General features: G+C 39.5%; 2 protein-coding genes across 2 annotated transcripts in view; one reads left to right on the forward strand and one right to left on the reverse strand.

Moving 5' to 3' along the window:
• The window catches only part of LOC146004471 (uncharacterized), a 40,982-nt gene extending 38,586 nt beyond the window's left edge, over positions 1-2,396 (reverse strand). The window contains exon 1 of the mRNA XM_083143328.1: positions 2,344-2,396. The gene's annotated coding sequence lies outside the window, so the exon portion shown is untranslated. The remainder of the gene's footprint in view (positions 1-2,343) is intronic.
• A 4,519-nt stretch (positions 2,397-6,915) lies between these two features.
• Positions 6,916-18,383, forward strand: part of LOC146003896 (trypsin-1-like) — a 27,474-nt gene continuing 16,006 nt past the window's right edge. Inside the window, exons 1-3 of the mRNA XM_083142363.1 lie at positions 6,916-7,108; positions 8,433-8,530; positions 13,576-13,664. Of these exons, the coding sequence (XP_082998489.1) occupies positions 7,063-7,108; positions 8,433-8,530; positions 13,576-13,664 (233 nt within the window). The 5' untranslated portion in view covers positions 6,916-7,062. The remainder of the gene's footprint in view (positions 7,109-8,432; positions 8,531-13,575; positions 13,665-18,383) is intronic.

An 18,383-nucleotide genomic window follows, 5' to 3' on the forward strand; every position in this document is an offset into this window, starting at 1 on the left:
ACGTTTTGAGTTCGTCGTGCGTGAGACACTTGTATGTAGTATGCTATACAACTGGCGGCCACAAAGACACGTCATATTTTAATAATCTGCTCTGCAGTTGATCATCCGACGGATTCTAGACGTCCACTCCTTCATAGTAGAACTTTAACAATTATCTTTCTTGACTATCGTCGCACAATTGATGAAAACAAGCGCTCATTTCTTACTTCGTATGCTGGTGAATGTGCACTGGCAACAACGGTGACTGGCCTAAACCGGAAGTTCCGGGGGGACCGGGCAAGACATCACCAATGTTTATGTTTACATTTTTAACACGGTCTATATCGTTAGCCTCAACAAAAGCCTTGAATCTTTTAATATACGAATTTATATCCTGGCTTGGGTTATAAGCCTCAAATGCAGGTATAAAACTTATGTGTTTTTCCATACTGGCTCACTTGGACTTAAGTACCATAATTCTACTTACAGTAGTAATTATTTATCTTCTTTAATCCTCGTCGCCATTTTGTTCCATAGGTTGTGATGTCATTAACATTAGGACATAACAGAAAACCTTATAGAACAATTGAAAACAGAACAAGTGTAGAATTCATGGACTTTACAGTGTGCAGCATAAGTCCTGCTGCGATGTTGCCAATGAATTGATTTTCGCATTTCACTGTGGTGTGAATATTTCCACTCCATTACCTGCCACCAGAGATTGACAAAAACAGTTGCCAGTTTCAGCTATACTTGTGAAATAGTTGAGCTGATGCGAGTTACTGCATAGTTTGCACTGTTCAGGATGCAACTTGCATTTTAGGGGCAGCGATTTTATGCTGCACCCTGTATGAAAATGTTTCAATTTGTGATGCTTGAATTTATGAAACTAGGTGAAATTCTGCTCTACTGGCTTGCAGCAACCAAAGCTAACCAATCGCACATACTCTAGCTAGATGCAACATTTTCTCCCCTACTTTTGCACCGTGGTTGTAAATTGTCACACTAATAGAATCTAAATTGCAAGAATTAGAAATTACTTGGTAAAGGGGTGGGGGAGGTTGTACCTGAAAGCTAGTATGACTCAACATGCTGACAGTGATATTTTCTGCAATTCTCCTAACTAGGGAGGGATGTGCAGTGATGTCACTGGGGGAAGAGTGAGGGGTAATTATGCGATATAGCCCGAACACCTCTCACTCGTTTATTTCGTTCATTTTAGCATTGATACTTACCTATTCTGCATTGCGGAAGATTCTTTGAGGTGAAGTTATGCCTTTTTCCATAAAATAGTGTCAACTTTTCATATTACGAGTCATTATTTGTCTCCCTTGTTCCGCTTGGGTAACAGACAATATGGCGTGCACTCGTCATAAATCATCGCGCGTCGTGCTTGTGTTTTGTCGATTTGGAGTGGGTATGCAGTGTTTCAACCTTCTTCACCCAAAAATACCTACTTTCGTGTTCATGATGTCATCACAAACCATTGACGGATAGCCCCAAAAAACCATTCACGATAGCTCCAGAAACTATTGACGGATAGCTCCAAGAACCATTCACGATAGCCCCACTGACCATTTCCGGCAAGGTTAGGTTAGGTTGGGTTAGGTTAGGTAAGCACAGTTAAAAATAAGAAAAGAAAAAAAAATCTCGTAAAAGAAAGGCACCTTTGGAAACACTGGCGAGACCGTGTGACTTTCGACGCTCGCGCCATCTGCAGGTACATAATGGAAACAATGGCAAAATGTCGCTTTACAGAAAATGCAAGTTCCTTACATAAAAAGTGATTATTTCTTGTTCTGCAGCATTCTATGGTGAAGTTTTCAGTTTCCGCGAAAGAAAATACCTCGAAGAACTTCGACAATGCTGCAGAATCTGATTTAAGTAAGTAGTTTATCCTGTAAATTTGAAGAAATCCGTTCGGGCTATATCGCATATTTACCGAGTGAGGAATTTCAAGATGAGGTAATTTATGTATAAATCTAATTATCAGATATGTGGTTAATATTTAGCGTAAAAGTCCACTTAAGTGTTAATTTTTTCTCGTCTGCTGGCATGGGGATGCAGAGGTTGAGTGATGTGATGAATGATCACATGCCTCTCACTGAAATTGCCCTCAATTGATTAATAGATTGAATTAGGTTACTTACGTAGATTTTCTCTGTCACTTTTGGCAAATCGTGCTGAGGATGAGTGATATGATAAAATGATGAAGGGGCACTCCTGAAGAACACGCAGGTTGGTATTCGAACCTGGGACCTCTGGCATATGCTGTACTAACCACTCCGCCATAGAGGTCGGTGAGCTTATTTTCTATTTTTTGCAATGAGATATACAAGTATTTTGAAATACAATTTTGAATACCTTGTATTTGAAGAATCTACAGACTAACAAGTAACAATCCTACGTTCATAAATACACTACAGACAGTATTCCTGAACGAACATATATCATAAAGTCTAAAATCATCAACAGCAACAACTTACAGCTTTACATTTGGCTGTTTATGCCCAGCATACATTTCCTAATAATGAAGTAAAAAAGAATAAACAATCCCAAGGAGTAGAAACAGGCCCGTAGCCAGAATTGATCTCCATGGGTGGCTCAAGGGTTATCAGGGGGGCTCACGAGTTATGGGGGGCTTTGTAAATCAACTCCATTTTTCAAAAGTTTAACAGTGTTAAATTAAGGTAAATTATGTGTGTTGGGGGAGGGGGGTCATTAAGTTACATAAAGTTTAGAAATATCACACAAATACTACATTTTTTCCATATCTTTTAAAATATCACTTGAAGTGTTAATTGGCTGCTACTGAAATCATCCCTTACTACACACTCCATACTACGTTTGATGATACAGATATCACACAACAAAAAAGGGGCAATATTCAATCATAGTGCCTAGCGTACATTCCACTCCCCGGCAGAAACAATAAAACTAACCTTCGTTCCCAAAACTTGGGAGCTGTTAACCTTTGACGAAGATGCGGAGGAAATTTGCATAATGACATAAAAGTCACAGATTTCTGTATAAATGGGAGATTGCAACAGTGGCAACGAAGGTACAGATAAAGAAGCTCCCCTGTGAAAGAACTTTCTGAAGTCTAGAGAAGAGAATCTCCTAAATACTTGCCGCTACTTAAGACTTCTTCTTATAAATAAGATGAACGAATGTAATAGCTGCTGTTCATGCTCCCTGAATTTATCCTTCACCAAAGATGTGAGCAAAATAATATCGGCTGTCTACATATTCACTCTTCACTGCAAACAAATTACACACAATAGTTTTACTTCAGTGCAAGGGGGGGGGCTGACGGTAGTTCCAGGCGGCTCAGCCCCCCCTGCCCCCTGCCTGGCTACGGGTCTGAGTAGAAAACATGCCCGCCCGTAACTTAAGAGCTGAACTTTGGGAGGGAGAGACCACACTTTCTTGATCCGGTCGTGAGTGGGGGTGATGTGATCAGCATCACGACCCTGACGGCCTTTACCCCCCCCCCAGGTAGCCATGTCATTCGACGCTGGGTGGGGGCCGGGGCCACTTCCAACGTTAGAAAAGTTCCCGGATTTGAACCGGCCGGGGATCGAACCCGGGACCTTTAGCATGGTAGTCAGACGCGTTACCGACTTTCTTTTTCTTAAAAAAGGAAATACCCCCTACACAGAGGTATACCCCACTATTCACACTTTTTCTCAATTTTACACTTTTCAATTCTTACAGTTTCTCAGTTTCTTATCATCTGGACAAACATGAATGTCCATTCCTTACCCGGAACTCGAACCCGAAACTCCTGGCGTTGTAGTGCGCTCTGCTAACCACTCAGCCACGGAGGTCGACACCGACTGAGCCACCGCGGCCAATTTGCTAAATAACTTTTACATTTGTCAAATCATAAAAAATCAGTTTGCTTTTCAGGTCCCAGGAGGTTAACTTGTAAATTTCAGTAAATCTGAAAATTTGGGTGTGATGTAGGGGAACCTGTCCTAAAAATGACATACTCAGATAAAATGACATACCTTGAGTTTCTCGTTACTGCCGCAAGGGACAGAACTTTTCAATCTCTGATTGTGTACTGTAGTAGACAACAAAGAACCTGTGTGAGTGGCGGTGCCATTGTGTAAAGGATTTCGGAATAGGAGAGTAATCCTTAAATACGGAGTTGTAAAAGTTTGAGGTGATCATTGTTTGATGCCAGATTTCTACAATTACAATAAGCCGGCCAACATTTGTATAAATAAGGTAAGGAAATGGTTATATTGTGCATATTATAAAATTATTGTAAAATCTTGCAAGTATTCATAGTATGTCATTTTACCAGAGTAAATATTTTGTGGACCTACACATTTAATATTAATTCTATTATTGCCAAGGCATAAAATAATGTAAGTGTTGAAAGTTGTTCAATGTGTAAATAATACTCCCTCTGTCCCATAATTATTGTCCGGTATGCCAAAATGGTAACTTTTTATTTAGGTTCTTTTGGATACTTGATCGGCCAATTTGTACTAATCCTTGAGTAATAACGTTGTATGACACATTCTTGTGTTTTCTTTTCTTCTTCTGTATACACCAATGTCACAGTTTGAATATCGGACAATTATTATGGGACAACAAACAAAAGTGTACTGGACAATAATTATGGGACAGAGGGAGTACCAGTAATGGCTACAGTAGCCCTAATTATTAATAAAATCACTATTGCAACTGAATTATTGTAGATATTATGGACAGCAGACTGAAAATGTTTTATTTTATTATTAGTTTAAGCTACAGAAGTAATGGTAAGAAAAACTGACAGACAGTAATGGCATAAGGACAATATGCAACGTGCTATAAATGCACACATCGACTTCAAGCCTTGGATGTAACGTTTTTTGACCCGTTGAAGACATATTACAATGAAGAAGTCCGCAAATGGTTGAAAACTCATCCCGGGAGGGTAGTAACACAGTACCAAGTTGGCAGTTTATTTTCTTTGGCTTATGGAAAAGCTGCCACTTTCAGCAAAGCTATTTGCGTATTCTCTGAAACAGGCATCTGGCCCTTTAACCCTGATGTCTTTCCAGACCATATGTTTATGGCAGCGGCAACAACTGAAAGGTATAATCAGGATTATGAAGTGAAGACAAAAATTGCAGAGAAGAAACTATTAGAATCAAGACGGGCAGCTCGACAAGCCAAGATTGAACTTCAGTTTGATGATAATGACGATGATTATTCTGAGCTACATGATAGTGATGACGCACCATGCATCTATTGCAAAGACTTATTCAGTCTTTCGAAACCTAAGGAAACATGGCTGAAGTGCATACAATGTTCAATGTGGGCGCACAATGAGTGTGCTGGTGTACCAAAGACATCAAGGACAAGTATGCAAGTAAAAAGTTTAAATTACGTGTTATATGAATGGATATGTAAGACTCAATTACGTGTTATAAATGTGTATGTCATTTTATCTAAGTACCTCAGGTAAAATGACACACTGTTGCATTTTTCAAAAAACCTTTGTAAAGAGCATATAACATAACATACAGGGTGAGTCATAAGTCTCCATACAAATGGTGAAAACGGTGACTAATGTTTATTTTTCCTTTTCAGGCAGGTGAACCAATGAAAAACAGATGTCACTAACGAAGGAAGAACGGATTGACATCAGTCTGTTGGCTGGAAGTGCTACCACCCGTCATGTAGCACGTACATCCAATGCAACCCACAGAACGCAGATAACCCGTGGCACCTGCGTTACCCTCCTTTCATCTGTTGCTGTCTTTGGTCTTCCAGGCCTGCTTTCGTCGGCGACGGAACCTGTCCTTCTGAATTTCTTGGTAAGTTTGGCCACGGTGTCATGGGTTATCAGCGTTCTGTGGGTTACATTGAATGTACGTGCTACATGACGGGTGGTAGCACTCCCAGCCAACAGAATGATGTCAATCCGTTCTTCCTTCGTTAGTGACATCTGTTTTTCATTGTTTCACCTGCCTGAAAAGGAAAAATAAATATTAGTCACCGTTTTCACCACTTGTATGGAAACTTATGACTCACCCTGTACATTATTTTTAACTGTACCATATAAAAGGTAATGCTTTGAGTTCTTAGTATGTAAAAAATAAACAAAGAGTTGCAATTAATACACTTGCTAGAGCATTTTTTCCTTACCGTATGTCATTTTACGACAGCCCCCCCCCCCCCGGTTGCTCCGCCGAGTTACGCCTATGGTAGAATCCATCCATATGGGACTGATTTATCCACAACTACGTAACACCGCCCTGCAATTTTTCACAAGGGTCCTATTTGTGGTCATTTTGACTAACTTTAAACTTACACCTCTCCCCCTCAGACAAAAAATCCGCATAGACCGGTGGGATCACCGAAAATTTTAGGCAGTATTCGTTTTTGGACGTCTATTGTCTTTCTTGGATGCCTCTTTTCTTCCACGAATATCAAGAAATTATTGAAACGATGTATTGCGTGGCGAATGCATTAGATGATTCAGTCTTAGTTTTATAATTTTTTTTAAAGCAACGATAAAAGTAATTATTTGTATAAGGGACATTAACGCAGAACGTCGTATATACGTCTACTTATTGGACAGTTTCGTGTATATACGAACAACCGGCAGCAAAGATAGGAGTAGCTAATCTGATTCGAGACTATATCTTACCTTTCTTTAGGATATTAAAAAATCCGTGAAAGAAGATAAGGATGACAATACTATTGTGAAGGAACTGTATCATGCCGTTTACAACAATATAGTTGAAAAGACGGAGAAATTAAAAAAAATAGAACCGGCATAAAAATATTTCCCTCGCTTGTTAATTTATTTTTTATTTGATTTTATCTTTTTGTCAAATATAGAAATACTGTTACGTGCGGGAACTCACAATATAAATTTTGCCGTTGGAGAGGGTTCTATTTCACTTTACCTTGCGAGTAAGTGATTTGATGTGCTTTCAAATATCGGATTTTTTTTTATCATAGATAGTTAGTTTTCCGAGATGAACAGCTCTTCCAGATAATGTTTGTGTGGAAGATATATTCTTTTATATAGAAGAAGGATCTTTTTTTTGATTGAAGGAACCCGTTAAAATGTTTCGTTCGATTCTAGCAGCTGCACTTCTGGTGTGTGCATTGGGTAAGTATTATCACAGATATCTGGCACCAGAACGAAAAAAATAGCCCTTCGCAGCGCTGGTCAAATTGAAACACAAGATTGTCTGCTAATCAGTGGCGTGCCCAGGATTTTCGCAAGGGGGGGGGTTATATGTACCTTTTCTTGGTAGTCAGCCCTCATTTTGCCATATTTTCCTACCTTTGACGTTCTTTTTTTTAGGAATACTATTCCATAGGGGGGTTATAACCCCACCAACACCCCCTTGGGCACGCCACTACTGCTAGTCATAAAATGTCAACGTGCAGTACAAAATACGAGGGGTTATCGTAAAGTTTATGTACAGTCAACGGCAAAGATAATGGTAGACAAATTGTCCACCGCTATTTTAATTATTTTTTTATTCTACATTCTGTGTTGCTTGAAGGAATGAAACTGTGTTGGTTCGAAGCAGGCATTGTTCTCTGCTTATTGACGTCATAATTTCAATTCATTGTCATCACAATGTGTAATACAGACAGAATTAAAATGGCGGTGGACAATTCGCCTACTGTTTCGGGTGGGGGGTAACCCAGAGCCCACCTTCTGGCAGCATGCCTGAGTATTAGGTCGTTGATAAAACTTGAAAGTGAAAAGAATAAAAGAAAATATATAAAATAATTACTATTCATTCATCATTTTCTGCCCAGGGGCAGGTTGTTAATTGCAACCTCCATGCTGTTCGATCTTCAGCCCTTCGCTCTGTAGCAGAGTAGGGCGTAATAAAATAAACATTTCATTCCAAATTTATTATAACTATCATTATTATTATACCGTTAAAGAGAGACATTTCCACTCGATCCACCAGATGAATTAATATCCAGCAAGTTTTTATTATTATTATTATTTTAATTTAATTTATTTAGGTGTACTGAAATGCATAGCTATTCTACAAATATTTTGTTAACCTTTACACACCTTGTACAAGACATAGCTTCAAAACTTATGGGGAAATTTGTCATAAAGTCACAGTAAAATCTCATTTTTGGAATACATGTTGTGTAGGGTACTTCTTCTTCTTCTTTTTCTGACCCTGTCAGAGAAAACACTGTCGACTTTGGCCAACGTTCCTGTATTTGTAGTATGGGATTTCAGTTACACAACTTTTCCAGTTCCCGTGTAATACGAATACGATACACGACAGACGACACTAATAAATCATCTGTAGGGTAGGGTAGAAGTAGAATTTGGACCAGTGCTTGTAAACAATGGAACAATCCATGCGAACATGTGGCCTAAAGTGAATACTTACGAATTGCCTATTATATTTCATACAAGTTGAAAAAGTAATTTTCACATTCTGTTTCAGTTCCACCAATCAAAACTATTCCCTCTATGACCCGGGATTCTTCAGGAAACATTATTGTAGGAGGAATTCCTGCAGAGTCTGGAGAATTTCCCTTTCAGGTATTTTTTTCCCCATTTCATTTCTAACAAGGAGCAATTAAACTTTGGTAGTGTCTGCTGCCACGTTCTTTTTTCTGCTGGAACCTCAAAAAAGATGCGCGTGGCAGCAGACTCGGTCTTTGTTTTATCGTGATTTCATCATGCTATGTATGCAATTACGTCTGTAACACATACTGTGAAGTTGTAGCGATTACTTCCACAAAATGTTTTAAGTTTATGTCCCTCAGCTTTCTTCTAATAATAAACGTAAATGCTCTCGTCGTTAGGTTAAGTTCTGTTAGCATTAAAATAATATCGGTAAATGCTTTCTAAAGAAACAGGTTCTAAATTTCCTGTACATTCATTCCCACTAATCATAAACTTGCATTTCTCTCGTCTTAATCTGTTCTTAAGACTTGTAACATCCTCTTAGCAGACGAATTACGTGGCAGGAGCAAATTTGACGCTTATTCTTACTGCTGACCAGTGGCGTAGCATGGACATTTCGGGTGGGAACGCCAAGTCCGAAGGAAGGGTCGGCCCTTTCTTGCTTAATAATTTACTTATGGTATTAGTCGCCACAGGTATTGTTTATTTGCCTGAAGTCAGCTGGGCTTTCAATAAAACATTATCCATGCATGTTTTAGCTAGAAAATTAGATGCCTCACTATGCAACAAATGTTTTGAACTCTGGTGTTTTATACCTGGCCGCGGTGGCTCAGTCGGGTCGACCTCCGTGGCGAAGTGGTTAGCAGAGCGCGCTACAACGCCAGGGGTTCCGGGTTCGAGTCCCGGGTAAGGCATGGGTATTTGTGATTGTCTGTCCTGAAAAAGTCCTGTTATAGAAATGTGAATGAAATGATATGAGTGAATGTGATGGGGGAAGCTTCCGCTTAGGGGGCTTTCCTTATATAAAAATAAAAATAAAAAAAAAAAAAAAAAAAAGTCGGTAACGCGTCTGACTACCATGCTAAAGGTCCCGTGTTCGATCCCCGGCCGGTTCAAATCCGGGAACTTTTCTAACGGTGGAAGCGGCCCCGGCGCCTACCCAGCGTCGAATAACATGGGTACCTGGGGGAAACCCTGGGGGGTAAAGGCGGTCAGGGGCGTGATGCTGATCACATCACCCCCACTCACGACCGGATCAAGAAAGTGTGGGGCGTTACCCCCACACCCCCTATATGCCTTCATGGCGTGGTGCTATGCACAGGGGAACACTTTACCTTTTTTACCTTTTTGGTGTTTTATACCTTTTTTTATATCTTTCTGCATGACGCAAGTCATTAAAAACCTACCTGAATCACAAGCGCCTCTGCACAACAGTAGACGTCATTGTTGTGGGTGATCCAACGACTGCTTGATTTGGTTTATTTTACTTCGCTTTTCTACCACTTTTGGTTAATTGCGAATATGAATATGAGTGATGATATTGATGAAGGGACACTGACAAAGAACACCCGTGCTCACGCCGGGATTCGAACCAGGGACCTCTGTCGTCTTGGCGCACTGTGCAAAGCACTCTGACACGGAGGTGGGTGGATGATCCAAATATCGTACACTCTACTGACGTAACAGTGCCGATTAGTAATTCAGACCACTGTTTATTACATCTTGAGAATGCTGATAAACATTTTAAGATAATTTTGTCCAGAGACAATTCGTTGTTAAGAGTTTTCAAATAAATGCTAAACATTTCCATTGACACAATATAAAGCAGTTAGATAATAACGAAAAAAATAATAATAGTTTTGCGGGGTAAGTGGTAGAGCAGCCACAGGCTGAATATCTACCACGAGGACTTCACCAACTTATTTGACAAAAACTGTGTTGATCTTTTAGTTTCTAATGCACATCGCTGTTCGTGCGATAAATTATACAATGCAGTGGCCATTAAGAAGCGGTATATTTGAGATTGGTAAAGTTACGTCAGTCAATATTGCGTATTGTAGCATCACATAGCACGAGTTGCATGAGCGCGAAGAACCAGGTAGGAATTCTACCGCTGTCGTCTGCTTCAGAAGGCAGGAGCCGGACCCCGTGGCCGAGTGGTTAGCACATCGCGCTGCGACGCTAGGGGTCCCGGGTTCGAATCCCGCTAGGGCTTGGTTGTTTGTAAATGTCTATTCATCAATTTCATCATTTCATCCCTCATCCCCATCTTCGCAAATTAACCAAGAGGCACAAAACGCGAAGTAAAATAAATCAAATCATAATCATAATCAGAAGGCAGGAAGGGTCACATGAACCAATCACGGTAGACCTCTGCTGCTCCGTACGCTGGCGTATGAGAGAACATTTACGCGCGTGCTGTAGAAATCGAAGCTTTCCCTCCAGAAAGGCAGCAAGGAATATAGAGTTCTTTACGCCGAACCTGCTCGGCGTTCGGCCAGGAAAGGCATTGAAAAAATATGCTAGAACGAGTGTTGAGAGCGTTGCAAGCGGATCGCGAAAAATAGCTATTATAATGCCATGAAAGTCAAACATATATGAAATTAGTCAAGTTTTACTTTATATTCACAGCATTTACGCATTTTTTAAATTTTAAATTTGGGAACGCCGGGCGTACGGGCGTACTATAACGCTACGCCACTGCTGCTGACACGTGCGTGGCAGCAGACTCGGCCATTAACTTTTGAGTGCCTGCTGAAGAGTTTTTGGTCTCAGCACCAAAACGAACATTCTCCGCGCTTTACAGATTTCACCGGTGGACGGGCTGGTGCACCGCTGATGCACGCTTCGGCTTTCAGTATTTCGCACCAAAGTTTTCACCAGGTTAAACCATGACGTCATCAATTTACTCCAGCCTCAGGCTGGTGAATCAAAATAGCGTCGTCTGCACTGAAACTTGTTTTGATTCGTGATATGCTTCCTGTAGGCAATAGTACGGAATGACACCCCGATTTTGTTGCACGGAGGGCGAATAAACTGAATGCAGGCATGAACTGTTGACATTTTAAATACTTCTCCTTCACTTACACGCAAAGTGAAATAATATGCCGATGCATCAAAACATACGTCCATCTTCTGCTGCAACATACAGGAAAGCATCCATTTGCAAAATTCTATATCTTTTCAAAAGAATACCACTTAAATTCGTACTGCGCATGCAAAATAAGATGTTTTTAAGTGTAAATATATAATATTCATGAAATATCTTCTGTGGTTCAGTCACTGATGGTGACTTTTTCCCCTGATAAACGCGGATATGCGTGCGCATTCCGAATCTAACTTTAATTTGTTTCAGTATGAAGCTTTCCTAATTTCACCGAATTTGACGTCATGATGCACGTTGGTGAAATCTGGAAAGCGAGTCTGATCCTCGGCAAGCGTATACTTCTGTCTGAAGAGTTTATCCCGGTACCGCTCCCGCCACTCGGTGGTCTGTCGTCTGCTGGAAGACCTTGGCAGCCATCACGTGAGTGCTTCCACCAATAAGAGGAGCGCTGGGGGTAGAACGTGCTTTGTTCTCTGCCAGTCAAAGCTCGCTATTTCCTTTGGGTGGGGAATTTGAATACTTGGTTGCAACATTCGCAACGAAGGGGAGCGAAAAGCAACCGACACACATTTCATTTGGCGAAAGGAAAATAATTTGACCTCTAAGGGCGCCAGGGGAGGGGACTGGGGGGCGGGGTGCAGATATTTGGAAAAAAGTTCATGTAATTCAAATAGTGAAATTGTAGCGATATTTTGTTAAAAATAATATTGTTTTCATGCTGTATGTTACAGCAATTAACTGGCATGTTCAACAAAATAACGGCAACGAGAGAACGTTTTCACAAGAGACATTAAAATCACGTTCACTGTTGCAACTAGGAGTGTGCGGCACGGAGAAAAGTCGGGAACAAAATTATAGACGTTTATGGAAAGGAAGCAAGGGTCACGAATTCAGTTCCAACTCTGAACTTGTCAACAACGCCTAAGTATTTTCAAGCCCATTTCAATTTTATGATTTGCAGAATAATAATAGATAATAATAATAACAACAACAATAAAATAAAAATATAACTTTGTATGACTGAAGGACAGGATGTTAAATCTTACTCTGCCCCCACCCCCCGAGAAGAAAATCCTCGGGAAACATTTTTTCGGAAACATCGGTCCGTAGACGATACAGGCCCGTAGCCAGGAAGGGGCCAGGGGGGGACTCAGCCCATCCATGGAACTGCTCTCAGCCCCCTGGCACTGCCATCAGCCCCCCTTTACATTAGGTAAACTATTTTGCATGGTTTGTTTGCAGAGAAGAGTGAAAATGTAGACAACTCACAACTTTAAGGATAAATCCACAGAATATGAACAGTATCTATTACATTCGCTCATTTTGTTTACGAGCAGAAGTAGCTGCAAGTATTTAGAATATTCTCTAGACTTCAGAAAGTTCCTTCAAAGGGGAGCTTCTTTATCTGTACCTTCACTGTCCCTGTTGCAACCTCCCGTTTAGACAGAAATCTGTGACTTTGATGTCATCATGCAAGTTTCCTCCGCATCTGCGTCAAAGGTCAACAACAGCTCCCAAGTTTTGGGAAGGAAGGGGAGTTTAATTGCTTCGGCCGGGGGTGGAATATACTGTAGGCACTGTGATTAAATATTGTGCGTTTTTTGTGTGTGATATACATACCTGTATCATCTAAAATAGTATGGGGTGTATAAGGGATAATTTCAGTATCAGTCAATTAACACTTCAAGAGATGTTTTAAAAGATGTAGAAAAATGTAGTATTTGTGTAGTATATGATATTTATAAATGAATGAGCGCCCCACCCCACACACACATAATTTACCTTCATTTACTATTTTTTTAAAAAACGGACTTGGTTTACAACCCGTGAGCCCCCTGGAGATCAATTCTAGCTACGGGCCTGAGACGACAGACCATTTCTTGCCGGGACCTGTATCAGGATAAACTTTTTGGTCTATAATTAAGGCAGAGTCTTGCAGAGCTATTGCAATTTCTGTAGTAGTCCTTTCCATATGAATGAATCACTAACATTTCAATTAGCATTTCAGTACCCTATATTTAAGGAAACTTTACAAGGTTTTCAGTTTTTACGAAGCATTATTCATTTCCAGGTTTCAATTAGGTTCGTGGAAACTCGTCATCACTGTGGAGGAGCCATCATCAATGAAAATTACATACTGACTGCTGCCCATTGTGCAGTGTAAGTTATATTTTTAGAAGTTTTCATAAATGTTTATGGCTCATCTTTTATTCATATTAAGTGAGCACAATTTTCTGGCACTATTAGTATTTTACGTTTACACGAAGGGAATAGACCTACATCTTATGCTTGCTGTTCGTCTTGCAAAGCATAATAAATTATTGTAGAGTGGGATGCAGAAGCATTACCATGCAAATTGCCCATCACCATGTTCGTTCACTTTGTTATATGCAATAAGAGCTTCAATGATCAAAATAAAACGCCAAAACAGTCGGTTGACAACCACTGCACCAGCATATATGTATAAATCCAGTTCTTAAAAGCAGTTAGGATGCAAGAGAAAAAATAAAGATAACACTCCTGGACAGTTTGCCTAGCAATAGCAACCTACTTGCACTCGGCAAATTGTCCATGCCTATTTTCATTACTCTTTCTCTTGCATCTTAAGTGTTTTTTTTTTAGGAATACGTATTTACGTAGTTGGTGCAGAGGTTGTCAACAGCTTGTATGGCGTTTTGATTTAGCTCTTGAAGATATCGTTGCGTAAAACAGAGAGCATAAATATGGTGATGGACGATTTGCTTAGTAATACTTATGCACCCCACTGTACGTGTGTTTGATTCAAAGAACTGATTATAAAAGACAAAGTCAAGAGGTAGACATTATTCTGATTAAGCAACCGATGGTTCACTGGCGTACGCAGAGGGGGATGGAAGGGGCTACAGCCCCCTCCGAAATTTTGAGAAAATGAATATTTTCAGAGAAAAGCAGTGAAGAATTCCGGATAAACCAGAGCGGTAAATACAAACCCACTTCAAAATGACCCCCAATTGCCATTTTGAGAGTGGGAAGTTATAAATAAACGAAATATCTTATTGTGTGTACCGTCATCGTAGAAAGCAGCCATCTATCACTACTGCACTATCCACCTTCATAATTCCAGCCCCTCCCGAAAAATAATCCCTCCGTACGCCATTGAGTTTGAGGTTTTGACTCCATTCTATACACAGATAGGCTAATTGAGACTGGAAAATAGCACTATGTTCTTGGGTCTAGTTGCTTGTACTTTTGCATAGTTTTCATAGTGCGAGTTCATTCTATTCTTGTAGCTTACCATTCATGTCGCCTCACCATGGCAAATCGATTTATGGAAATATCAGCATTTTTTTTACACTGGCAAACTTCTGACAATCTTCATAAATCAGATTGTTATAGTGATTTACAAAAGAAAGGCTTCTGTGGATATCATGCCACATTTCTGTGCACAGTAAACTATTATAACCACAGACTATGAAATATCAGTATCAAAATGTGATTTGATTGATTGATTTATTTTACTTCGCTTTTTGTGGCACTTGTGGCTAATTTGCGAAGATGAGGATGAGTGATGAAAATGATGAATGAACACTCACAAACATCCATGCCCAGGGCAGGATTCGAACCCGGGACCCCTGTCTTCAGAGGCGTAATTAACACCCCCACGGTGCGGGAGGGCGCACGAGCTTCGGGGGCGCAGAAAGGATAAATTAAGAAAGACTGATAGTTCACGAAAGTTTTCCTTCTGGCGTTGAAATATATTTTGAACCGAACATATTATCATATTGATGCCCCTACATCTGCAAACAGAAAATGTTAATCACTAGAAAAGTACAAAATGAATTACGATTAGACGAAAACCTTCATTAGCTGAATAGTTCAAGTCATTGAGGCAAGAAGATGCACTGGCAACGCTGACTTCCAACCCTCCTCGCCCCTACTTACCGCGTTTCAGCAAGGTTTGACCTGTGGGTTTGACTGTGCTGCTCCCGCATGTTGATAAGTTTATTTTGTAGCTGTTATTGTTAATGAAGAGAGGAGAAATGTTTAAAAACAAACGTCCAAGTGGTGCAGAATTTCGAAAAAGGAAGAAAGAAGAGGTTGAAAAGACAAAGAAATATCCTAACATCAGTTCATTTTTTAAACCTGGCAGCAGTAGTGATACAACTGAAAATATCAACAGTGGTGGTGATTTAAATGCATGTGGACAAACAAAAGACGCTAGTAACAATGGATTACCTAAAGCAGAACTTGTAGATTTTTGCCAAGACAGTGAAAGTGACGATGACGCCTACTTAAAAACCGAGGCAGACAGAAAGGCTTGTGAAAATGAAGAACATGTGGTCGTTACAAGTGGTGCAAACAGTGACAATTTTGACTTTGTGAGCACAGATATTGGTTTGTATATACATAATGAGGTACACTGGGATCCATGAGTATTACCGTGCAAATTGTCCATGACTATTTTCATTAATTTTTCTCTTACATCCTGTGTGTTTTTAAGCGATGGATTTTTATGTATGATGATGGTGCAGAAGTTGTCAACAGCTTGTTTTGAGTTTTCTTTTAATTCTTGAAGCTCTTATTGGGTCAAATAAAGTGCACGAACATGGTGATGGACAATTTGCACGGTAATACTCATGGATCCCACTGTACTAGAAGAAGATGTTAAAGCTTCAATTTTATCATCCAGTCCAAGTAAACCACAAGGACCTTTTCCCGAAAGACCCTGTGAGTAAGAGAGCTCTAGAACAGGACAGAAACTAGAGAGATTTTGGTTATGTTATTCTTCTATTTTAAACGCTGTTTATTGTGAACCGTGCTGGTTGTTTGCCGATAGGTTCGACAAACACTTTAATGATGCATGGTGTAAAGGAAAAATTAACGATTGGAAAGGTTAAAGTAAAAAAATCAAAGAACACGAAACGTGCCGAATTCACTTATGTGTATGCATGACATAGTGCCTGGAAAAATCAGAAAGATGTTCAAACAATGTTGCAACAAGGTCTGGATAAGTGGCGCGAAATCATTAAAACAAATTTAGATGTAATCATAACATTATCCACCTGTAATTTGGCTCTCAGGGGACATCGAGAAGATGTAACGAAAGTACAAAATAGTTCTGGGAATTTTCTCAACATAATAGACTTGTTAGCGAGGTATGACCCACATCTTAAAACTCATATTGAAAATGAGGAAAGCAAGAAAAATATTAAGTTCTGCTATTCAAAATGAACCTATTGCACTGGCTTCAAAACAGGTGTTGAGTGGAATATTAGATGATGTTCTAAAGGTACCATTCTTTTCCCTTATTTTGGATACAACCCAGGATATTACTAAAGTTGATCAAATGTCAGTTGTAATAAGATACGTCAATATTAAACCTGACGAAAAGATTCTAGTAGAGGAGTCATTTTTGGGGTTCATTGAAGTTTCAGACCAAACAACTACAAGTTTAGAAAACACAGTTATTACATTTTTGGAGAAAAATGATATTTCCATTGGAAAATGCCGTGGGCAGGGATATGATGGAGCAGCTGTAATGAGTGGAAAATACAATGACTTGCAGGCTAAAATTAAACAAAAGTTGCCTAATGCAGAATATGTACATTGGGCTACTCATAACCTAAATTTAGTACTCAACGATTCTGTAAACGACATTAGGGAAATCGCTTCCTTTTATGATCTTATCAATGATTTTTTATTTTTTTACAGCGAAAGTCTATCAAGATGGCAAGCACTAAGAGAAAGTACAACAGGAAACTGTATTGTCAACATAACTCTTATAAAGCTGTGTCCTACTAGATGGTCGTCTAGAATTGATTCCTTGCTGGCAATTCAAGTCAATTTCCATTTAATCTTAAACTGCTTGTCAACACTCATCCTAACGTCAAAGAAAAATGTAGAAATAGCCGAAGCATCTGCATTACGAAATAAAATGTCTTCATTCCACTTCGTCTTAATGCTTGTATTCCAAAGCAAAGTCTTGGAACATGCAAATGTTGTTTTCAAAACTATACAAAATCCCAACATATTCCTTGATGAGGCATGCAGCCTTCTAGAAGAGTTTGTTCGTGGTCTTAACGAGCTTCGGAATAATTTTGGGGTGTTTGAAAATGAAGCTAAAGAAATGGCCAGAAGGTGGCAAATAGAAACTTCAATTTCTACCAAACGGAAAAGAAAAGTGAAAAACTTCTTCGACGAACTGACAGAAGATGTTGGCTTTATCGATCCATTGGATTATTTTAAAGTAAAGATTTTCTACCGTGCTTTGGATATTCTAGTTAATCAAGTCAACAATAGATTTTAGAGTATGAAACAAATCAAAGAAAACTTCAACTTTTTAAGCCACACTTCCCTAACGGAAAACCGACAGACAGTTAGTGGAATCTGCTACTGAGTTCTGGGAGAAATATGAAAATGTATCTTGCACTATAGCTACATAAATTGTTTGTTTTCGGAAGGTAGTGTCAACTGAAATCAAAAGGAGGAACATGTCGAACATCGGCGAAGTTGCAGAATTCCTCTTGGTAGAAAACAAAATTGTGGCTAGTTGTATTCCTGATGTATGCACTGCTTATATACTATATCTGACCCTACTCGTGACGTCATCATCAGCTGAGAGGTTCTTCTCCAAGCTAAAATTGATCAAAAATTACTTGAGGAGTACAATGACAAGAGTGAGATTCAGTGGACTGGCACTGTTAAGCATCGAATGTGATCGACCTCGAAAACTGGACTTGACCAAATTAGCGCAAGAATTTGCTTCCCTCAAAAAACGCAGAGGACTGGTAATGAGCATTTAACAATATCGTAATTTTTGTAGTAAAAGTGTACTTTCATATGTAATTATAATACATATTTTTTTCTTTTTACAGTTTGGCTGTTGTCTTAATCTTTCGT

This window comes from Lepisma saccharinum, chromosome 21 (genome assembly GCF_977018435.1).
Source record: "Lepisma saccharinum chromosome 21, izLepSacc3.1, whole genome shotgun sequence".
Classification (NCBI taxonomy): Eukaryota; Metazoa; Arthropoda; class Insecta; order Zygentoma; family Lepismatidae; genus Lepisma; species Lepisma saccharinum.